The sequence below is a fragment of the Pinus tabuliformis genome, chromosome 7 (assembly GCF_031772625.1).
Source record: "Pinus tabuliformis cultivar Carrire ecotype Pingquan chromosome 7, CPIR1, whole genome shotgun sequence".
NCBI classification, from domain to species: domain Eukaryota; kingdom Viridiplantae; phylum Streptophyta; class Pinopsida; order Pinales; family Pinaceae; genus Pinus; species Pinus tabuliformis.
In genome coordinates, this window is record NC_142293.1 from 625164535 (window position 1) to 625190721 (window position 26187).

The 26187-nt window shown below is 36.7% G+C and overlaps 1 protein-coding gene across 1 annotated transcript in view; it reads left to right on the forward strand.

Moving 5' to 3' along the window:
* LOC149248991 (glutaredoxin-like) overlaps nt 1–26187 on the forward strand; it is a 54566-nt gene that overhangs the window by 13448 nt on the left and 14931 nt on the right. Inside the window, exon 3 of the mRNA XM_089458594.1 lies at nt 13610–13708. Within this exon, the coding sequence (XP_089314720.1) occupies nt 13610–13708 (99 nt within the window). The remainder of the gene's footprint in view (nt 1–13609; nt 13709–26187) is intronic.

The following is a 26187-nucleotide window of genomic DNA, read 5'->3' on the forward strand; positions in this document are numbered from 1 at the left end:
GGGGGTCTCGACTCCCTTGATGCTAAGCAAGCGTGTGAGTCCTGAGCAGGAGGGGGAGGGTAATCGAATATCAGTCCTATTAGGCTTTCCCATAGTGACCCCCTTAAAAGTACCAAATACAAACCAATGAAATAGATTTAGGACCATTTGTCAATATTCATTCCTTGGCTTTAGCCTCATAACAATCTTGAACCTCGGAGGTTTTTGCAAGACTAGGCAGTGTCATGCCTTTGTAGGCCATATGCAAGTTCCAACAAGGAGTTGGCTATTCCGCCATAGGCAAAAACTTATACACCCATCTACTATCACCTAAAAGATTGCTGGGCTCTGCAACTCCAATCCATGGCACACCATCATTGAATGGGTAAAAACCATAGATGTGCCAAAAACTCTTAGTGTGAACTCCATCTCGTACTCCCTTGTTTTTCATTCTTGAGGGAATTCTTTGAAAGCTAGAAGTTGATTAGCTATTTATTGTAAATAATTGTTGACCTTTATGTATATTGTAGAATAAATCAAACAATATTTATTGGGGCAACACTTAATTATTTGGATAGATAAACAAAGCTCGAAGTACTTCTTGAGCATATTCTAGTTAGATGAGAAGTATTGCAAACTTTGGAAGAGTCTTAAAGCATATGTGAAAATTTGTTGGTTCACCGAAGACTTATTAGAGTAAAGCAAACTTTGTAAGAAGTTTATAATTGTTGCAGGCCTTTGCAATTCCCAATAAAAAATTGGAATCCATTATTGTGGACTTCATTACATGTATGTCTCGGGTGTGAGGGAAAAGCTTACTCTTTGTTGTTTATTTGATTGACTAAGTCTATTTTATTCCCATGGGTGCCACCAACAAAGGCTTAGAACTTTATAAACTATTCATACAACATGTTGATAGGCTACGTGGATTTCCAAAGACATTGTTAGTGATTTAGATATGGAATCATAAAAAATGATTAAAGCAAAACCTTAAAGTGGTAGAGGACAAGTTGAAATGCTAGTAGGAATGACATTGAAGTAAGTGCTAAATAAAGTTATAAAATTGGTTTTTTTTTGAGATTACAATCTTAATAATAAGCATAAATATCTCAAAGAGAAAGGGGCAAATAAACTTATGGCTAGATATTATGGAAAGGAGAGCAATAGCTTGGACACTCTAGAGGTCAATACTTTAATTGTCAGGCTGGCTTCCACGTCATTAATCAATAATCATAGTTGTAGAGATTTTCTATCAATTTCATTAGTCTTTGATTTTTATGAATTATGTGGATATATGTTATGACTTGTCCATTTATACTTGTAAATGTTGGATTTATTATGTATTTGCACATCTTTCTAGTTGTAGCTTATGTTTTGGATATGTTATTTTCTATTGTAAAATTTTAAGCCCTAGATGATTGTTGTCCTATGTTTCTCTTAATTAAATAAATCATATTTGAACTTACCTTGATATGGATTGGATCATTATATTATTTGTCATCCTTTGTGATGGTTTTAGAGTGTAAAAATTGGAGGAATCAACTTACAAGACCATGTTTATTGGCAAGTCCTAGTTTGGAGAATTGGGGTCTGAAACTTTCTAGAGGTAGTTTGAGGCATTAAACAAATTTTCTGGAGTTAAAATACTCTTTCTTGTGTCAGGCCCCTTTGTGTTGTTCTACACCTACAAACCTTTCCAACAACGGAAGAAAGACATCAAATAAAGTTTGTATCCAATAGTTATTCCACTCGAAAGTTGACCTTCTTGTTTTATCCACCATGATTCTAGGGGATGCCATGCCAACCCTGTTATTCATGGAAAAGGGGCTAGCCATGTAGAGACTATGAAGAAGACTCTAGAAAGGTCAAAGTTGTAACTTTAGTTGAGAGTTGAAGGAGTCAAACTTAACTTCTAGATGACTATCAGGTTGTGTTGTAACTAGTTCACTAGGAGGAAATGGGATTCCATTCTATTCGAGTGCATTTTGTTCCATAATAGAGTAGAGTAGTCGAGAGTGGATAGAGAGAGAGCAAAATAAAGGGGGTTTGCTTTTTGTTAGCATTATAAGAACCAGATTAGACTAGATTGAATCGGCTAGTCTGACCATTTTAAAGTGAAAATTAGTCTGAACCATTGCCACAAACTTGAAACTGATCTAATGTTTTTTCATCATATGGAATTGGCCGGTTTCCTAAAATGCAACTAAGGACCTTTGGAATGTAATTATTTTTTTAAAGCAATAATTAATAACTAAGGTAGCCTAATACTCAACCATAGGGTCCTATTAATGTTATGTAATCAATGGTAATGTTTAATTCTTCAAGTAAAACGATGAAAATGAATTTTCATCCTTTTTACTTAAATTTTTAACATTACCATTAATTTTTTCAGGATGCTTGACAGTGGTTCCAACCGCATTGTATTTTGTATGGAGAAAATAGAATTCTAGATTCCACTAAAAATCCATCAGACTTAACTGTTTTTCAAGATTTTAGGATTGGGGTATTGCAACATTTCAAAGGAGTCTATCACGTATGAGCATATGGAATTAGCATATCAAGAGCATCAAGCCCTCTATATCCCCTGATGTTGGTGGAATCGATTGTAGAACTGTTCTATCATGACCCTAGTAAAAATGTACCCATCACTCAGGCAAATTCTCCATTTGATATGTTAAGCTTTTCCTATCTTATTTAATGCTTAGAGGGTGATATTGATGACGAGGATCCCAATATAGGCAATGATTTTGATGATATGTAGATATTTGTTGTAGAATGATCTTTTTTGGACTCTAGAGGCCAACTAGAGTCCTCTTTTTTGATGTAATTTTGGCTCAGAGATGGATCACACTTTGTGCTATTTTGGTTATATGCACCCTTACTTGTTATATATATGAAAATTTTGCATATCTGTGTATACTGGTTTGGATTCATGTGGATGCACGTGGATATATATGTTTTTTTCAAAGTTTTGATGTTTATGTATTTTTTGGTCAACTGGTTTTTTGGTTTGGTTTTTCTAGTTCTAATTTAATTCACATTTTTGGACTCTATTGGTTCAATGAATGGTCCAGTTCTACTAATAGTGTATTCTATAGCACTCCACGTACCACAAGTCTCAGTTAACTCAATGGAAAGCATTTTCTCTTTTGTATTTGCATTATTTCCATTCCATACAAAAGAGAGAAAAGCAACCTCACCTTTCAACTAGGTTTTCTCTCGAAAGGGTTTCCCAAAGCATATCTCGATGTTCATTGTGATTGGTGTGTTTGTATTTCACTGTTCTCCATTTTCCACATTTGATATATTGCATGCATAAACAAAAGAATTGTTGAAAATTGACAGCTCAGGGATGAATTTCCTTAAATAAAATTCATTTATGACAATTGTGGAGCGACTTTCTAAAAATAGAAAGTCATGTCTAGCATCTCAAGTATGACTTTCCAAAACTAGTAAATCACCTTGTATCAATTGGTAATCAAGTATAGTTGATGGAAAATCGCTCAACTTATCATTAATCAATCCTAATAGTTCAATTTTGACTTAATTATCAATATTATCATTACTGTTATTATTATCCTTACGATATTATGGTATTATTATCAAAAAGAAATTCAAGTCACCTTACCTTCATACTTCACACCCTTCTCTCCTTAATGTCTCACATGACTCTACGTCACTCTCTCTCTCTCGCTCTCTCATTAAAGTCTTGGCATATTCCTCTTACACACTCATTGAAGGCATGTCATAAAAGATTCCTCTTACACACTCTTTAAAACATATCTTACACCTATTAAATGCAGAAGTTACAAAGGCATGCATATCTCTTCTTAAATGGCATTCATTACCCTCTCTCCTTTATGGGATGAGTTACACTGCCTAAAAGGGCATGAGTTAGACTCCTCAAGGCATGCGAGATTCCTCCATTGAAGGCATGTGTTGCCTCTCTCCTTAATGGCTTAAGTTACTCTTACCTATTCGGCATACGAGTTACTCTAAGGCATGGCCTCCTTCTTTATGGCATTAATTTGTTTCTCCTCCTATATATGTGTGCCTCATATCTTATCCCCTCACTACTTGTGCATTGTGAAAGAAGGAATCAAAATTGAGAGAGAGAGAGTTGGAGAGACTTGAAGAAGATTGCGAGGAAGAGAGACTTGGAGAGTAAGAGTAAAAATTGAAGGTTGATTTGGTGTTTGCAACCACTGTTGCTATCAATGATCTTCATGCTATAGCTTGTTCAGATTTGGGTGAACTTATTCATTCTCTTGATCTCTCGCTGTACTTTGTATGTCTACTGAACAATTGATATTTAATAGAAGTATTTGGTTGGGTTTTCCCCTTGTGGGTTTTGCCCTTGTCATTGGACCTAAATTCTTTATGTCTCATTTTGTTCTTGGCTATCTTCCATTGTGCATTTGGTTTATGTTCTATCTACAATTGCTTAACTAATATTGCTACATAAAGAAGTTTTGTAATAAGTGATTGTTACAACACAGAACATCGAATTTTAACAAAAAATAATAATAACATATTTGGAATCTAAAGGAATTAACCCTTCATGATATAGATTTTGATTTATTCCAATAGATTTGTTGTGGCAAACTATCCAATGCAATATCCACAACAATTTATAGATCATAGTTAATCATAGAAATAAATATTTTTGAACGTGTAACAATCAAATGTATAGCTAAAAATGAACAACGGAAGCATAAACAAGATTCACCAATAGTTACACCCTCAAATCAATTTTTCATTTAAATATTCTTAGCTTATAGGGGAACCTCCACCTAGTTTACAATTATACACAAAAAATTAGATCTAGACTTTGTTGAAAATATAGCGATCAAGGTCTTCTAGCTTGTACCTTAGCTGGTGAAGACCTCAAGTTGTCCTCAAGAGAGAGATTTCAGTTGTGGTGAGGTAATTCCAGTTATGGGAATACTCATCACGAATTCATGCGTAGAGTTGGAGCTTCAGTTAAGTGGAAGTCTTCATCAGTTTGACTACATGATTGGTTGGCAGATCAAGTTTAGTTAGAACAAGTTGGGTCGTCAGTATTGTTTCACAATTGTTTTGAGCACAAAGGTTTCTAACAAGGCAAAGTTCATAAGTTGTGAGAGAACCTTGTTTATGAAGAGTGCAGAGAGCTTGTGTCCTAATTAATCCGAGATCACGAGTGCGCTAGGATTTAGGAGCCGTGATCAAGGGTTAGCAGGGCAAGTCCAAGCTAGATCAGCAGGAGAACAAGTATGGTCTCAAAGGGACAAATTGCTTTGTAATAGATTTAATTGCTCTGAGGATAATCAATAAAATAACCACATCAAGTAAGCAGGTTTTCCCTATTGGGTTTCTTGAGAAAAGTTTGTCAATTTGGGCTTGTGTTTTTAGTTTGTTGCATATGAATTGTTAAGAAACTCTGTATCTTGGTGAAAGTAAACTAGTCTCAATTTTCAATATTCATCTAAGTAGTTGTAGAGTTTCATGGAAATTTAATAGACTTATTGAGATAAATTTGCTTGTTGGACAATTGGGAATTTGCTTGCTTTGCTTCTCAACCTTAGCTCCTCTCTTGTGCTTTGAATCTACTCAATTGATCTCCATTGATCTCTTGAGTCTTCTTGGTTTACAAATAGGCGTGTCTCAACTTCTCTCATATTGTCCTATTTATGCTGTGAGAGAGATATCTAATCTCTTCGATCCTAGCAACAAATTTCTTACATCTTAGTAACTAATCTCCCAAATTTTAGAAATTAATCTCCTAAATGCTAGCAACCACCTCATCTCAATAATGAGGTGTATGCCTAAGATTAAAACAAATTTAACTCACTAATATTTCAGAATCTCTAAATTATTTAATTTAGATTTACAAGACTACGAGAATATAGGAAATTTGGCTTTCACTTGTATTTAATTAAGTGAAATTGCAAGATGGTATTATTTCCCACTTTTAATAAGTGGTCATTAGAATTTTTTTGAACTACTTCTTGTACATTCACACCTAACTTGTGTAAAAAACTCTTGCTTGAGCTATATTTCTCTAAACTCCCTCTTAGTGGGGAAGGAATTCTGCACCAATTCTGCACCAATTTAACTACCCTTTTGCAAAGTGTTTCCTTAGATTATTAGTTACTTGTTGATTGGTGGGAAAATGTAGGAGCTTCACTGCTCATTTTTGAATATTGTCTTGAATGAAGCGACTCTATGTGCTTGGACTTGTCATGAAACATTGGATTCTCAAAGAGTTTGATATAACTCTGATTATCACAATATATCGTCGAGAGATCCTATTCTTGATCAAATAAACCTGCAATCAACTTTCGAAGCCAAATGGCCTCACAACTTGCTGTACTAGCTGCCATATACTTTGCCTTTGTTGACATAAGTGCCATGGAAGTTTGCTCCTTGCTGAACCAAGGATATCTCTACAAATCCCAGGTTAAAGCAACACCTGAGGTGCTTTTACTGCCTATTGCACTGCCTTCCCAATTTGAGTTTGTATATCCCTGCAACTTCACTTCACCATCTCCAAGATATCTTAGACTATAATCCACTGTGCCCCTCAAATATCTGAGCACATGTTTTGCTTCTATCTAATGCTCTCGCGTTGGCTCTACCATGAACAAACTCAATGTATTCATTGCAAAATATATATGTAGCTTGTTGTTGACCAAATGGATTATGAAACTTATTAATTGCTTGTACATTATGGGATCCACCAATTATGATTTTGAAGTTGTCACCTTTTTCAATCACCAATTATGATTTTGAAGTTGTCACCTTTTTCAATTTGGTGATCATGGGTGTGGGCCATAGGTTTGCAGTCCTCTATTTGAAAACTCCTTAGCATCCCAATTGCATACTTGCTTTGCCTTAGGCATCTCTCACTTGGTTTTTGCCAAACCTCCAAACCTAAGAAGTAGTGCATCATGCCAATGTCCTTCACCTTGAACTCCACTGCCATTTCCACTGTGCACCGTGCAATGAGTTTCTCCACACCTATAAGAAACAAGTCATCTATGTTAGAAAATGTAAAGTGGCAACTATTATATATTATTTTCTTTATCCTTGATACTTGCTTGTGGATCTCTAGTTATCTTCTTTATGTTCTTTAGTTATATATTTTCATCAAATAATATCAAGAAACAACAACAACAAAAGAGGACACAAATATAAGCTCTCATCCAAGGCAAAACCCCTTCAAGGAGAAAACCCGAAAACTTTTCTCTTCTTAGAATTTGCTTCAAATGAGATACAATGACCCAATCCTTAGACCAAGTCCTTCTCCTAGTACCAAGTTGGCCCTTCCTCAAGTCCTCTCTTTGCTTCTTCCATATGACTTCAACCTGCCAGCAACAACATGAGTACTTGACTTGCAACTTCGGTTTCCCAGCTACAACTACTTGACCTGCAACTTTGGCCCAACTACTTGGTCCTTGCAACTTCTTGGCAACCCTAATACAACCTCCTTTTGAGACCTACTTAGAGCAAGATAACTCTCCCAAGATCAATGAGGTCTGGACAAGGGTTTTCCCTCTTACAACTACTGATTCTGCACTTTGTCCTCTAGCAAGTCTATCCCGCAATTTCGGCCTATTTTTGCAACCCATAAAATCCCAAACTTTTGCACGTGTGAGATAAATAGAGCGCAAAGACAATATATTTCAGCCTCCCAGCTTCTTCCTGAGCTTTGCTCTCCTTTTCTCGACTTCCCAGCTACAAATTGAACTCTTTCCTTGATATATCGAATTTGTGAGTGAGTGTGTCCAAATGAGGTCAAACTGCTTCCTTTTATAGTCTTGTTAAGGGGTCAAATTCCCTCGTTTAGGTTGACTTGAGGATCCCAAGGCCGACTTGTACTCTTGGATATTGCAGGACTTTCTAGACTAAAAAATAATTCTTTTTACAAATACAAATTGCCTAGAAAGGTCTTATAAACATGGTGTTGACTCCTTTGACTCATGGCAATAAGTCCTAAGACCTAACAAACCCTAGAAGCATGAAGAACACGCTTTTAATTAAAAGACCAACAATAATGAGCATGAAACCCATGATCTAATAATAATAATTTTTCTTGTTTGTTACATAGGATAAATATTGAAATGAGTACAACATTTATGAAGATCGAAACTAGTTACATTTCTCAACATTCTACATATAGCATCGAAATAATCATATAAGTCTCAAGAAATATATAATATAAGTTAGGATTTGCTTCATTTTTGGTGAAGCTTGTTACCCATGAAAATGGGATAACCCTTAGGAGGTACCCTAAGGGGTAATGACCATAGCTTGTGGGGTTGGATAAGCTATTTTGTCCTCCTTGAGCCATTTAATTAGAAGAGGACATGACATATGTTTATTTGAAATGTTCTAAGATTTTTTTCAAGGTTACTCTTTTCGGACAAATACTTTAACTGGGTTTCGAAAGATTTATGCTTTGTAGAGATTTTGACCTTTTTTTATTCCAAATCCAATGTTTGTATAATACCTTTTGATGATGAAGAAACATCAGGCACTAATGGCAACCCAACATCTACTCCCTTTATGTTGCTTTCTTGAGAAGGTAAAGAAGAAGAAGGTACAGTGGTCCCTTGATTTATGCGGGCACTTGTTTGATCCTTGTTAGAAGGTGCTAGTAATGTAAAATAACTCGGGTGTGCTTTCACCCATTCGTTAGCTTGTTTTATCCTTTCTATTAGGCCCTTGTTCCGATCCTCAAATTTTTGCCAAAACTCTGCGTACACCTTTCCCAAGCGGGAAACTAATTTTGGCTGCCACATTTTTCAAATAAACCCTCTAGGCTGGTAGGAGCGCTAGCTTAGATACTACTGTAATAACCCTTAGGAAAATTTTGCCTTTAGGGTTGTAAAGAGCCCATGACAAAATTGTATCCTAAAATTGCATCACAATGTTTTAAATAGAGATTATATTGAATGCACATAAGTGTAAACAAGTAGTAGGTCTTCAATAGTACATAACAAACTACCAATCTACAATCGTACTCCTAGTGCTGTTACACCAACTAATCTTGCGGTATAGTAGTCATCAATTTATAACCAATGACAACCTTTCTCATATGTACAAGTAATACAAGGCATCAACAACATTGTACATGGATTGTTTCAATACACAACAACCAACTTACAAGACCATTGGTTTCCTTGTTGCCTCAGGACACATACTAACAATGCCTTTTGCTATTCAGATTGCACCTCACTGCTATCAATGGTGCCCTAATGGAACAATCGATCCTCATAAGTGTGCTGCTGCCATAAGAAACACCTCAGCAATATTCCGCTGACCATCCAGAAGGATTTGCTGTCTCGAATAACCCCTCATTCATGAACCATTGTCACAAAGTGATCCCCAGAAGGGATCTGTTGCCACCTCCAACCTCCAATGCTGCCACAAATCAGGGTGTTGCCACATAATTGCCTCAGACAATATTGCAAAGGTGAACCACTGTCACAAATGGGCCTCAGAACCCCTTGGCTACTATAGGTAAGTACTAGAGGATGGTCCTTTGGCTCAGAGAATAACCAAACAATTCCAGTTACCCTTGCTGCTATAGAAGTTAGCGCTTCAGAAACCATACGCTGCCTTCTGCCCAATAATACCTTGAGTTAATGCGTTGCTATAGGAGATCACATCCAAATGGGTCGCAACTTGAGGGAGAGAGAATCCAAGGTATTTTGTTGCCAATTAGTGCCTTAGAAATCATAGAAAACACCTTCACTGCCTCAGGGATACTTTGTTGTTCAAACAATACCTCATAACTCTAGTTGCCTCAGAATCCTTATTGCTACAAGATAGATGAGTGTTGCCTCAAAATTTTTGCCAAACAGAGTAGAGAGGAGGGATTGTCTAGGGTGGAATGTTTCACCACTAAAACCGATAAAAAAGAAAGGGGTTTTAAATCCCTCCAAGGGTCTCAACTAAAAAATCAGAAAGATCCACAATCCATGATGAACAAAATTATTCTTCCCTTCCCATCTTACAGGTTCTCTTTGGGGTCTTCTCTCCTAATTTTAATTTGAGGGGCTAACAGGGTTATTTCCATTTTGCTCCAAATTTGACTTTTACCACAAGTTTTCCTCCAATTACGCCAGATTACCCAATGTTACACCAATAACATCAAATAATGGGTTTCCTCCTTTACAATTGACTATAGCTTATGGTGTTGGATAGGCCACTTCATCCTCCTTATCAATTTAATTAGAAGAGGACATTACACATAAAGAAAAAAAAAACTCTACAGGGCGTTACCTTGAAGCCAGATTCATTGATGTCGGAGGACATACAAGAAATCTCAAAAGTAATTTTTCAAGAAAGTAAAAAAGCGATACAAAATATGCAAAAGGAAGTTGAAAAAATCACCGCTGACAAAAATGAAGAAGTTACTCACCTCAAGGACCACAATGAGAAATTATTGACGCAAATTAAGAAACTTAGAAATGACAAGAAATCCTTGAAAAGCAAACTTGCAGAACTCAACATGAATGACATATCGAAGTCTTCAGACATAACTGTCCAAGTTGAAAAAAAACGAACGAGTACTGAGCTAGTCAATATCAAAACTCAAGAAAATGACAACCTAGTTGAAAGGAAAACATATTCCGAAGTTGCAGTTCAAACGATGAAAAACCCAAGTGAAGATTCTGTATCCAACTCGATGACATCAAAACCTGAAGTAAATCAGAATCTTGCCACACACATGATAAAGGAAAGACAAACCAAAAGAACTCCTTATCTACATCCGAATCACAAGAACATACATCTCAATAAATCTACGAATTTGTATCACTTAGAACATAAACAACAAACTTATTTTCCAAAGAACACTGAAGTGCGCACAACTCAGTCCAGTGATAACAATTCATCACAAGTTTCCAGTAATCGAAAGATTCCACAAAAGATTAATTTAGGATGGTCAGATCCTTCTTCCATGTGACAATTTTATATATCACTCCAAGGATCATATCATCTTGTATCGATGAAGATGAAAGTTCTGAGATGAGACGATATTCGAAACAAGAAAAGAGATCAAACCCTTTCATTAGTAAGCTTTGAGGACAAAGCTTTTTGAGGAGGAAGGCAATGTTTTGAATAAAATATTGATATAAATAATGTAAATATAAATAATAATAACACATCATAAATAAAGATTAATTAGTTAATGAAGAGGTCTGTCCCTAAGGACATGACTGTTCATAAAGGGGCACCTGCCTAGGGTATATAAGTAGGCCCTCACTCTCATTTGTAACATCATTCTCATTCATACATTTTAACATATATTCTTGTATCTTCAATGGAGATCTTCATATTTCAAGTCTTCCGGAGTATTTAACTTTTGTGTACACGAACATTGTTTGTTACATCAGCAAAGGAAATTGAGCAAGGGTGATTATAGAAAAGGGGATTTGATTGAGGATGACATCAGCAAGAGAGGAATTGGACCTTGGCACATGCTTATTTATTCTTGATTCTTGAATCTATATCTGTATTCTAAATTATATTGTTAAAAATTAAAACTTGAAAGCTTTCTCATTTTGTGAAATACAACATTTCCCCATTTTCTAATTTTTGGGGGGTCATGTTTCCTGTGGGTTGTTGTTTTGGATACTTGTTACTGTTTCCCCCTACCTTGCAACTTAGTACAAAAGGGATATTTGTAGATACAAAATTGAGTGTCTCATCAATGATATGATAATTTAGAGTAGGTCTAACTACATACCATGAAATAGGTCTACATCATCATCATTTAAATATCTCAACCCTACATCATGATCGTAGTCATCTTCCTTGAAATGTGTCTTAAAGTCTAAAAATTCCCAGCTAGGTATGATGGTAAATGAATGTCGTAAATTGTTTGACAGCATGCTATAGTCATCCTGCTAGCGTTATCATATGCTATACAGCCTACAATCTACAGGTAATTTATAACTTACCTATACAGCGCACAGATTAATAATAAGTGATCTAATTATCTAACTAAAAGTCTAAATAGAATAACTGCAGTAAATTCCTTAAAAAATTAATCAGAAAAAACTTAAAACTCAAGTTATTTGCATGGGACCCGGTGTGTGAGGGTTAGGTGGCACAATATCCATTTTGGCAGCATTGGATCTGTTTCCTGATTTTAAGGATCTGTTTATGTGGGGGATCCTATGCGGATCTGTATACATATCTGAAATGTGGGTCTGTGGATCCAACGTCAATCCCCCATGGATCCAGTAACACAAATCCCCTGATTCTTGAATTCAGCAACAAATTCACATGATGACCTTTGAGAAACATGCTTGATAAAAAATTGCGAGAACCCAAACTTAATGCTTGGATTAGAGTGCAATTCTGGGTATGAACACCGCCCGTATTCCTTTTTAGTTCATTCCTTCAGATTTGCAGCTGCTGATTGCTAAAAATATGTGACAGGGCTTGTTTCCATTGCGTCATAACTATATTAAATAGTTGAATTTTAATTGTCGTGTTTTAGTATTCGTTTTTAAATTTTGTGGGGGATGGAGGGGAAAGGAATTGAATTGTAACTTAGGATAAAGTACTATTGCTTACCAAAAGAGAAAAAGAAAAAAAAAAGCTTATTAAGGCAATCATTCTATGGTTTTGATGAAGTATCTAGTTATGTCACATGTGGATGCGTACAAGAAACCCTATGTAGATGATGCTTGAAAAAGCCGATTGTGATGATCACCAGCTCATTGACCATCTTCGGATCATAGGAAACGCTTCATTAGAGAAAGGCACATTTGTGTCACAATGGAATTTCTGCAGCATTGAAAACTGATGAGCCAAAAACATGATTATGGGTTCTTTCTATAGGTTATGTTCATCTTCTCAAACAAGTCAGGGAAAGACAGTAACCATTATCTTGGAAATCAGTTTGGGTAGCATTCACTCTGTCCCATGCTACTGGTGTACTTATTCTCTGACAAGTAGATACACTGCAAAATATCTGAGGGGAATAATTTTGAGTTTTGTTGTTCTTCTCTCGATGTGCTTTGTACTATAAATCAAGATCTAAGATTTTGATTGATTGGGTGGACCTATCTATTAGCTTTTTATATCTGTCACTGACCACTTTTTTGGTAATTTATGATTCTTTTCACTTAATTCATAAAATCCTTAAAAATGTTATTGTGCCCATTGGAGTTATGTCATTGCATGAGAAACTGATGGTCACAGTCGTAGATTAGCTGGCATATTTGTCATATAAAAACGTGGCATTATTTGTTTAGTTAACATCGTGCATTATCTATTATTAAGCCTTCATATAAACTTGAATATTGTATGCCTTGATACCCTCCTCCACGATTTTGTTCTCAATTTCCCGAGTAAAGAATTGTGATAGTTTGCTTGCAACTCGATGTCAATATTTAGTTATTTATTGTATCTTCTATGCCTGCTGGTGATTGGTTTCACCATTCAGTTGGGATTCCCTTTTAAAATCCCATTAGGAATAATTGTATCAGACTTTCTTGTTGTTTGTCTGGATATTGTCTTCATGTACTGCTAATAAGCATATTTTATTCTCATTGGGGCTTGTATATATCTTCTGCATCTGATTTTGATTACATGGAACTCTGTTTGGCTTTTAACTTTTGTGCAGGTGATGGAAAGGAGTTACAGACAGCTCTTCAGGAGTGGACAGGACAGCGGACTGTCCCAAATGTATTTATTGGAGGCACACACATTGGTGGCTGTGATGGTTAGTGATTCAACTTGGATTTTTAGTTACTTATATTTTTTTATTCTTATCTATTTTTAAACTAACTACGCTTCTAATGTGTCATTAAATATTTTTGTGCCATAAAAAACTGTCATCTCTCTATTCTCTTCTGCCACTGGCTAAAATTTCATATCAATCAATTATGAAAACTAAATATAGGATTTCATCTGTGCATGGGTGACATAATTTTGTTTGTATATATGCACTGAATGATGTGTAAACTGCTGTGCATATTCCGCTGGAACAGTTTGTCACAACAGATCTCATAAAAATAACTGAAATCTAAACTATGAAGGTTAGTTTTCCTTTAGATATCAAATTCTTTAATAGCTGATTTTCTGCTTAAATAAATGAAATAGTTGAAATACAAAAAATAGAGAACAGAAAGAAATACACACACAAACACACACATCCACAATAGACACAAATATTTTCCTGGAAATTCGCAATGGAAGAAAACCTAGCTAGCAGGTGAGGCTGCTCTGCTCTCTTTTCCCTGGTATGGAAATATCCTATTGCAAAGGAATAGGTATTCTCTATGGAGCTACCTGAGACTTGTGACCTGTAAGGCTGCTACAAAACCTTAACCCCCTCTGTCCTGCCCTTCTCACTCCCCGCTTCTGTGCTCAACTATGGAAAAAAATACAATAGCATAGAATGGAACTGATACTCATTGGAACCCTGTTTTTAACATAGCTCGATAGCCAGCCAACTAGGGGTAAGGTTTGATTCCCTCAAAAATATCAACTAAGTTACGGGTTTCCACCTTCTAGAGTTTTCTGAAAATTCCACATATGGCTATCTCTCTTTGCATGAGTAATGGGGGCTGATGCTGTTCTGCTCTTCTCACTCCTGGCTGCTGTGCTCAACTATGGAAAAAAATACAATAGCATAGAATGGAACTGCTACTCATAGGAGCTCTGTATTTAACATAGTTCAATAGCCAGCCAACTAGGGGTAAGGTTTGATTCCCTCAAAAATATCAACTAAGTTACGGGTTTGGACCTTCTAGAGTTTTCTGAAAATTCCACATATGGCTAGTTCTCTTTGCATGAGTAATGGGGGCTGATGCTGTTCCGCCCTTCTTACTCCCAGCTGCTGTGCTCAACTATGGAAAAAATACAATAGCATAGAATGGAACTGATACTCATAGGAATTCTGTATTTAACATAGCTCGATAGCCAGCCGACTAGGGGTAAGGTTTGATTCCCTCAAAAATATCAACTAAGTTACGGGTTTGGACCTTCTAGAGTTTTCTGAAAATTCCACATATGGCTATCTCTCTTTGCATGTGTAATGGGGGCTGATGCTGTTCTGCCCTTCTCACTCCCAGCTGCTGTGCTCAACTATGGAAAAAATACAATAGCATAGAATGGAACTGCTACTCATAGGAGCTCTGTATTTAACATAGCTCGATAGCCAGCCAACTAGGGGTAAGGTTTGATTCCCTCAAAAATATCAACTAAGTTACTGGTTTGGACCTTCCAGAGTTTTCTGAAAATTCCACATATGGCTATTTCTCTTTGCATGAGTAATGGGGGCTGATGCTGTTCTGCCCTTCTCACTCCCAGCGGCTGTGCTCAACTATGGAAAAAAAATACAATAGCATAGAATGGAACTGCTACTCATAGGAGCTTTCTATTTAACATAGCTCGATAGCCAGCCAACTAGGGGTAAGGTTTGATTCCCTCAAAAATGTCAACTAAGTTACAGGTTTGGACCTTCTAGAGTTTTCTGAACATATGACTAGCTCTCTTTGCATGAGTAATGGGGGCTGATGTGGCATCATCATGTGCAATGGTGGTCAACATGGTAGGTGAACTTGCAAGAAACTTAATTTTTGCATACAAACTCTAGTTGACTTGATTCTTGCACCGTTGGAAAGGTACCAGGGTTCAATGTTAAAGTGGGGAAGTTTTGACCAATGTTGCATGAAGGCGGGACAAAGCAGGGACGCTTTTTGGAAGAGGATTCGAGGAAGTGTTATTTCCCAAAAATCTAGGAAGCGAAGTGTCTCGGAAGCGTATGCTATATATATATTTTTGCATTTATATTTAAAAATCATCCAAAATACCAAATTAGTTGTAGAAGATATGAAACATATGCATATTTGTACATAAATCAAAATTGATATGGCATCCATTGTACATTAGTGATTAATTATTCGAGCATCAACCATCTAGATGCATCAACCATCTAGAATCCGGATTCTTCTCCTCTTGTCTAGGCTTTGCCTCTACCTCAATTGTCTAGGGATATTATACAACGTTACCCAATTTTGATCAAACTACCTAATCCAAGCCTTAAAATATCGTAGAAAAAACTTAACATGCTTGATCAATGATTTTGACTTGATTGAAAGGTAGTTTTTTGCGAAGCGCATGACAAAGGAGTTCAACGATTAACACCACCAACACTAGGGTATATACAAGGCTTGGTGTTCTTGATTAAATGTCAATCACATACCCTCATATATGATATAATCTAATGAAATGCCACAATCCCATTAATCCTGAATTCTTGAAAATTGTTAAATCTGCTGAATTTTGAATAGGATATGAAATTCTATTTTCTCCATATGAAGTCCGATGAGGTTGGGATGTTAATTTTAGGTATGTTCTATGCTTAGAGCAATTTATTTCAATTTTCACAGTTAGCTCAATATCTTTTCCAGATTAGCAATCACATCAGCATTAAAGTCAATTGCAGATAGAACATAAACAAGATTGCAGAAGCCAAGACAAGAGGGCACAAGATGTGGCGTGAGCTAGGGACAAACCCCAATGTGGGGAAACCCTCGATCAATTCTTCTTATATGTTCTTCAATATTTCAACAGAGAGAGAGAGGTAGTACATTTACAACAGAAGTCAACACTTTGAGTTATCTAAATAAGAGCATAGATCGTCTCTAAGAAGATGATACATGAGATGGCTGAATTCAGTTGAAGACATGCTGTTTGAATTGATTCTCCAAGGTGACTCGTTCACTTATCATTGTGCTGCATCTCGTCATCATGCTGCACTTCACCGTGCTGCACCATGCTGCAGTTAACCGTGCTGCACCATGCTGCACCCATCATCACTATGTTGGACCTCATGTCCATGCTGCACAAATCATACTGTTGCACCTTACGCTGCCACTGCTGTCCCATGTGCCATTGTTGCACCATGCTACCACAACGGTTCCATGTGCCATTGCTGCTGTCCCACTATTAGTGACATTGCCATTCCATGTTTGGCATATTGTTGTCCCATTTGCTATGCTCTAACAAATATCACCACCTTGATGTCCCATTAGCTTGCTGCACCAAGCACCATTGCCTAGCTGTCCCATTTACCATGCTGTACTAAGCACACTTGCCTCACTGTCCTATTTGGCATGCTGTACCTTGCTGTTGTCCTAATGAGTTTGCAACACCATGCTTGCTGCTATCCCATTGCATCATGCCGTCATACTATTAGCATTGCTGTCCCATTGTTAGTGACATTATTGCTCCTATGTGGCAATATCCAACACCTAAGAAGCCCCTCCACATGGCTGCTAACAGATTCTCCAAGTGTTTAATAAATCACTGTAGATGCTGCCACTGGTTAGGGCATTTAACCACCAAGTCTGCCCCTCCACTTTGGTTACCACAGGCTGCAAGCACATCCCTTCCAAACTGATCCAAAAGCATGGACCCAACACGAGTCATTAATGGAGAATATACATACCTCTGTACTGCTGTTCATGGACGGAGTTTGGTCATTGGTTAGGGCATCCTATTGTAGCCTACAACAGCCCAACGATCATGCCATAACTCACCTTGAATTATGTGGTCTCCCTTTCTTTACAAGGTAAGCTTCGCTGTTTGAGGAGACACCTACAACTCCATGTATAGGGTTGTTTTGACCATCAAAACAATACTTACAAGAATGCGGTTTAATCATCCCTTCACATAGACCTTGCTGTCTCTTATTATGAGTCATAATGTCATATACAATGAAATGAACCAAATAACTAATACTACTGATTTCCTCTACCCCTCTTGCGAGAAAATGCAATAGCTTTCCCTTCCCCTCTAGATGTAGATGCCGATGGAGTTGGTAGTGGACTCTGTTGTGCTCTAGAAGCTGAAGAAGTAGGAGCTAGAGGAGGTAGACCACGTTCTCTACTGGTGGCAGAGGTAGCTTGGGTAGGTGGTGTCACCTCCTCCTCCTATTGCTCCTCCCCCTCTACGCCTTCCACTACCTCCTTTTCAACCAATAATCGATAGACTCTATGAGAGGCCTCTCGGCCTCAAACCTCCATGTAGCAGTGGTGTCAATCCCATCCAATGAGATGGCCTACATATCAGGTATCCTCTCAAGTTGCCTCACCCACAATTGAAGATTGTAGTAGATGTAGACCATGTCATTAAGTCGCTGGGACTCCAAACTGTACAAAGATCATAAATTAATAATTATAAAAAAATATTATTTAATGAATTCAAAAAATTAATTGGAAATTTGGAATATTTTAAGTTTCAAGTTTAACTTGTTGTGCTTCTTGTTGTGTATTTTTTCAAATGCACTTCAATTGCGCTCGCATCCTAAGGAGCTACATGTTTGGCTGAGGATTTGAATGGCAAGCTTTTGCGGATGGAGCACTTTGGCACCATAGCGAGTCCACCATGCATCTACAACAAAATTACAAATAAGATAAACATAAGAAAAAAAATGAAATTTGAAAGTTGAAGCAAATTATGAAGTTATGAACTTGAAGAGAATGAAATTTGAAACAAACTAAAAAATACCTGGAATTTGGGTCTTCCTTTCAACCACAACCATCTCAAAGCCAAATGTTCCACCTGCCATCCTATATATCTCCATTTCTTTGGAGATTTCTGCACGTTCTATTGGAGATCGTACCATCCTCTGAACATAGATTAAGATTCCATCCATGATCTCAGCATCAAATAAGAATCCACATGGGTAAGAAAATGCGGGGTTTAGGTAGATCCCTGCAGCATGAATGGGATGATGGAGTGTGTTGTTCCATCGTTCATCAATCACTTCCCATAGGAGGAGTTGTTTCTGAAACCCCTCATCTCCCTTATCATCATAGCAGGCTCTAATGGATTCTTTGGCCCTGTCCATTGCCTCATACAAATAGCCCATTGCGGGCTTCTCACCATCAACTAATTGATGAACCTTTACTGAAGGTTCAATAACGATGCACGCCTCCTGCACTCCAACCCATAATTTTTCCTCGTATGAAACTAATCTGCATATGGCCTCTCCATCTAGTTTGCGGATAAATGTTAAAGCATGCCACTCCTCTGAAAGAAACATTCTCTTGACATCCCACATAGAATTCAAGAGGGATTGAAAAGATATAAAATTGGTGGCAAATCGTGTAATGGCGGGGCACACCAACTCACTGTTGCTGGTGAATTTTCTTGTCAAGCTAAGCACAAATGCATGATTATATATAAATTTTGTAATGCCTTTTGATGAGTCAACAAAGGAAATTTTTCCTATGTCTTCCAACATCAAATCAATGCAATGTGCAATACAAGGTGTCCAAAATAAAGTAGGATGTCTCTCCATAAGCATCTTGCCCACAACAACATAATTTGCAGCATTGTCTGTTATGACTTGGACAACATGTTCTGCACCCACTTGTAAAGTAAACACATCCAACAAATCACATAATAATTTTGCATCTTTGATATGTGAAGATGCATCAACAAATTTCATAAACATTGTCACCTTGGGACAACTAACCAAGAAGTTTATAAGGGTTCTCCTCTTTTGGTCGGTCCAACCATTTGACATCACAATGCATTTTGTTCGTGCCCATGATGCCCTAAACTCCTCCAATCTTTTGGTGCAATCAACCTTTTCATCTTGAAGAATGCGGCTTCTAAAGTCATCATAAGAAGGGATTTTATACCGAGTTAACAACTGCAATAGCATCAACAATAGGCTAGAAAAATGGATTATTCCTTGCAACGCTGAAAGGAATATCACTCGAAAGGAGAAACTTGCCCAACAACTTGTCAGCTTGTTTTTTCTCATTTTTTTAAGCATTGAAGTGATAGATGGTTGTGAACCAGTTGTGGTTGTAGGAACAAAAAATGATGAGGTAGCTACAAGGTTGGTTGTAGACATTGATGCTAAAGTAGAACCAGTGCCACTTCCATATTCACCTCCTAACACTCTGCCTGCTAGTTGCTTTTTCAGATTTGCTTTGGTCACTTTGTCTTGCTCTAATTCTTCCAATGATCTCATGGCTCTTCGGATGATTTTCGCATTTGTATTGGTGCAAGGCTTTACATCACGTCCAAGGATTTGTGTAAGGTGATACTTCAATCTATAAACCCCCTCTGACATATGCTGTCCACATAACTTGCAATACAAGTTCATTATATCAAACCCTCCATTAAGTTCACCAAATTCCCACAGAAGGTCCAATTTCCTTGGCATGTTTGTAACCTAGTTGAACTCTTGAGTTTTAATGTAAGATGAAGTTTGAAGTTGAACCTTATGACACAATAAGAATTGCAAGTTAAAAAAAATTACATACATGACACAACACATTGAATTTTTTACCAAAAAAAAACCTCAACTCAATCCAACAATAATAGAAAAAATGCACATTCAAACGCCCAATAAAAAATGATGCAAAAAGATAGAGCACAAGAAAAAAATTAAACTAATAAATCTAACAATCAAGTTTTTGCATTTTTTACCAAATGAACCCTTTCAAGTCTATGCAACAAAAATGAAAAAAAACACCATCAAATCCACCCAAAAATCATTGATAATCAATGGGTTATAGAAACCCAAGCAAAAACAAGAAAGAAACCAAAACAAAATGGCCAAATTTGGTGCCCATATTGGGAAACCACGGTTTGCTGAAGAAATTTGGTCCAAACACGAAGTTCTCTTGTTTGGGATGCTAAAATCTCTCATTTTTCTCCTCCTCTCCCTAGTAGACGCCTTCCTCTCCTCCTCAGCTCTCAAAGTAGTCCGCTATCTGCTAAAAAAGAGAAATGAAACTTATAAATTTGCTTATAAAACGTGTTGTCTCGGTGCCCCGTGATTTTTTCCTATTGTATCGCGATTTTTTGGAAAAAAAACTTCATAAAAATTGTGCGATATTATCTTTTGAACCAAAAAAACCATGATTTTTTCAAATATATCGCGATTTTCGCAACACTTGATACAAGGGCCTTTTAGAGATCAACGTGGGATGATCAAGGGCTACGTACAACCAACAAAGGTAATGGAAATAGTGATGCTAACTTTCCTATACTAGCTAGCCTTTATCGACACAAGTGGCATCCCTCGAACGATATCGAGCTTCACCCTTAAGGAGTATTGTTATGGTGATGTAACCTCCGTCTCAGATATTGTGGGAACTTCCTACCCACAGTCACCTAGGTAGGCTCTTTAAAGAATGGCAACTAAGTACCACTTTGTTGGAGAATCAAGTAAGGTAGTTATTAACACAAATCTCCTATCCTTAATAATTGGTTGTCAACTTTAGTTAGCTTCTTATTCTTCTTTATTAGATTCTTTTCATCAATCAATTATCAAGAGCATAAACCATGAAGATCATAAAGACAATAGGCACAAGAAGTAGGCTCCAAGCCAGGGCAAAACCCCTCAAAGGGGAAATACCAAAAAGAATCTTTTCTCTTTTGAATCGGATCAAATGACAAATCCAAGACCCAAAGACCAAAGCCAAGACCTCCTCCAAGCACCAAGTTAGCCTTCCAACAATTGCTTCTTGAAACAAGCTCAAGTCAAAAGGGTCAACGGAAGTCAAACTTCAAAATTTCTAGTCAAGTCAGAGTTTTGACCCTCTATTTAAGATCTATAATTCAGACTTGCAATTTTCGGCTTGCTACAGTCACCCAGAAACTCTAATCTAGCACGTGTGAGAGAATCTAAGCATAAAAGTTAGATTTTCCTTCTTTTTTGACTTTCTCTTGTCTTCTTGTCCTTCGCTCTTCTTGCTTCCTTCTTCCTGTTTTAAATCGAACTTCAAGTGTGTAAATGAGTCAAATTCACTTCCTTTATATACCCTTCTCAAGGGGCCGAATGGGCCTCTCAAAGGCCGAATTTTCACTAGCAGGGTCGACTTGGTCTTGGAGGTCATTTTGACTTTCTAGACTAAAAAATAATCTCTTTCTTGTTACAAATTTCCCAATTGGGTCTTATACATATGACAAAGACTCTCTTGACTCGATGAAAACAAATCAATTTGACCATGAAACCCATGCTTAAAATAATAATTATTTTTCTTCTTTTTATAAATTTATACAATGTCACAAGTATAAGAGAAATTATTAAGAATGAATCTAGTTACATTCTCCAACACACTTCACAATCAAACAATTGGGTGGACAGACATGGGTCGATACTCTATGCGTGGATAGGGAAATTCAGCCCAAGACCTCTATGAGGGAATTTTCACATTGAACCAATGCCCCCAAGAGGTCCTTGGGTTTGCATAATCCAACAAGCAACAAAAAAGGAAGAGGGGATAATCTCTCCACTTGCTGCCAATGTGGTCTTGTGCTTAACTCTTGTGTTAGAGGAGCTTCCCAACAAATGATCTGTGCAATAGTGGGTTTTGTCATTCTCAAGTGATGTCTAGTTTCAGTTTTCTGGCCTCGAAGAGTTTCCTCTCCATTGCTATTTCAAGGCCCTACTACCTGAGTTCTATTGGTTTGCTGTAAGTGCAAAAAGATCTAAATAAATTTTATTAGTGCTTATAGTTTAATGGTTGTTGAGGACACGCGACACAGAAGACATGTAAATACGAGTATTTGACATGAGGCACGACCCCGAAAACAAGACACGAGAGACACTATATATATATATTAAAAAACACCGAAATATAGTGCCTGTTCCATTTTTAGAAATTAGAACATTTACAAATATGAATCATGGTGATGCCATCATGTTGGTTGAGATTCTTTTCCGCTGTTCTTGTCATATATCATTTTGCTTGTTTATGCTGAAAACAATGATAATGGGACACTAAATAGTGCTCCCAGTTTTACAAGTAGCAAAATCTAGAAAAATACTAGCATCTCTTTATTTCAGGTAAGAGAGAAAACAATTTCATCAAAATGAGTAGATAGAAGTACATCAATACTACATAATGGATAGCTAGTAGAATGGTGAATTTGTTAGATACAAGTAGATTCATCACATGATTTATGATGAATCTTGAGCTGTCTTACGATGCCATCATGTTGGTTGAGATTCTTTTCTGTTGTTCTTGTCATATATAATTTTGCTTGTTTATGCTAAAAACAATGATAATGGGACACAAAATAGTGCTCCCAGTTTTACAAGTAGCAAAATCTAGAAAAATGCTAGCATCTCTTTGTTTCAGGTAAAGAGAGTGAAAACAATTTCATGAAAATGAGTAGATAGAAGTACATCAATACTACATAATGGATAAACAATAGAATGGTGAATTTGTTAGATACAAGTAGATTCATCACATGATGTATGATGAATTTTTTGAAATTGATCTCTTTCTATTCCAGGGGTTTCTTCTGATGCAACGATTTGAAATTAGAGATGCAGTTATCGTGAGGATATACAAATCACAGACAAGTAGTATTCTGAACAATTATCACTCTTGTGGAGTCTAGATGGATCTTCCATAGAGTCACTATTGAGAAACCACTGATTTATCCCGCTTTTTAATTTTTGCAAAATTCAGGAGTGCTTTACATCTACACACACATATGTAGATGTAAAGCACTTGTGAATAAATTACTTTATACAATTATGAAGACTGAACCTAGTTACATTCTTCAACACTCCCTCTCAACTAGGGAGGTATATATATATATATATATATATAAGTACATGGAAGATCTCAAAAATACATGAACTATGAAGAGTTCAGGCACACACTCAGTGCCACAGACTAGATACCGGACCAACTAAGTCACATGACAGGAGGACACGCGATACAAAAGACATGTAAATACGAGTATTCGACATGAGGCACGACCCCGCAAACAAGACACAAGAGACACTATATATATATTAAAAAACACCGAAATATAGTGCCTGTTCCATTTTTAGAAATTAGAACATTTACAAATATGAATCATGGTGATGACATCATGTTGGTTGAGATTCTTTTCCGCTGTTCTTTTCATATATCATTTTGCTTGTTTTTGCTGAAAACAATAATAATGGGACACTAAATAGTGCTCCCAGTTTTACAAGTAGCAAAATCTAGAAAAATACTAGCATCTCTTTATTTCAGGTAAGAGAGTGAAAACAATTTCATCAAAATGAGTAGATAGAAGTACATCAATACTACATAATGGATAGATAGTAGAATGGTGAATTTGTTAGATACAAGTAGATTCATCACATGATGTATGATGAATCTTGAGCTTGTTGTCTTACGATGCCATCATGTTGGTTGAGATTCTTTTCTGTTGTTCTTGTCATATATCATTTTGCTTGTTTATGCTAAAAACAATGATAATGGGACACAAAATAGTGCTCCCAGTTTTACAAGTAGCAAAATCTAGAAAAATGCTAGCATCTCTTTGTTTCAGGTAAGAGAGTGAAAACAATTTCATGAAAATGAGTAGATAGAAGTACATCAATACTACATAATGGATAGACAATAGAATGGTGAATTTGTTAGATACAAGTAGATTCATCACATGATGTATGGTGATTTTTTTGAAATTGATCTCTTGCTATTCCAGGGGTTTCTTCTGATGCAACGATTTGAAATTAGAGATGCAATTTTCGTGAGGATATACAAATCACAGACAAGTAGTATTCTGAACAATTATCACTCTTGTGGAGTCCAGATGGATCTTCCATAGAGTCACTATGGAGAAACCACTGATTTATCCCACTTTTTAATTTCTGAAAAACTCAGGAGTGCTTTACATCTACAAACACATATGTAGATACACATTCAGACATATGCTTATGCATATGTATTCAAATATGAACGCAAAATCTATATGTATGCTACAATATTAGTAAAACAAAGATAAATGATGACATTGACAAAATCATGTACATTGAACCTTTATATTAAAATAACTTTTAAAAAATAATAAAGTAAATACAAAATCATATCAAATTCTATTACAAAATAATGATCCAAGACATGACAACAAACAACTTAGTGAGGTTGGAAAGTAAGAGTATGACGTGGACTTGACAAGAAGTCGGTAAAAATATGATCAATCTCATTAGTAATCCGACAAAATTCCACACACTACACAACAAATTTGATTTCGGTGTCAAACAATGACAAAAAATACCCAAAAATAAACCAGGTCGTGGTTTTAAATGTCATTTTTCATGGGACATGTGTCCTAAGAGCCAAAAACGTTAGGGCATGCTTTCACCATGTCCAAAACACGTGTCTTGATAGGAGGACATGAAAAAAAACTGTTTTCGACATGTTTCAAGGCACGTTTGGTGTCTGGCACGTGAAATATGGAACATGAGACGTTGAGGGATGTGTCCTGTGACTTAGCTGACCAAGGTTATCTATCTAGGTGGGACTAAGATGGACTAAAGCTCTCAACCACTCTAGGTACCATCAAGCTTACTTGCTAATCATCAACCTACGGATTTAGGTGTGTATCCAAGGTCGAGCTCCATGACCAACACCACCCTCCCTCTTCGGGATCTAGACATCAACACATAAGCTGGCCAGATGTCCTCCCAAGCATCCACCATTAGATGCTTCAACTCTCCTATCAAACTAGATATATCCATTTGTCCAAGCATGCTTTCAGAGTGTTCAACCTTTTTATGGAGAGATTTACTTGTACAAACACAATCCTAATCAATAATAAACTTCCAAATATACAAGTAAACACAAACCTTTGGGGTCCTTATTCATTTGGATGTTGTTTGTATCATGAAGTTATCCATATACAATTTTGTCGGAAGCTGTCTTCTTCTTCTTTCATTTCTTCAACAACACCATTCTCAATACTTCTCAGGCCTTTTTCACGGACATTCATTTGTAATATTATGTCATAATTTGCCCTCCCTCTCAATTGGGGGGTTATACCTTTATTCTTCTAACCAGGCTCCCTCTTAAGCTTATGAGAGATTTACTTGTACAAACACAATCCCAATCAATAGTAAACTTTCAAATATACAAGTAAACACAAACCTTCAGGGCTCTTATTCATTTGGATGCTGTTTGTATCATGAAGTTATGCATATACAATTTTGTCGGAAGCTTTCTTCTTCTTTCATTTCTTCAGCAACACCATTGACAATACTTCTCAGGTCTTTTTCACGAACATTCATTTGTAATATTCATTGTCATAATTTGCCCTCCCTCTCAATTGGGGGGTTATACCTTTATTCTTCTAACTAGGCTCCCTCTTAAGCTTAGGGAGACCAACGACTTTCTTCTTCTATAACATCAGAGAAGCTTCAATCTTTCATAACTT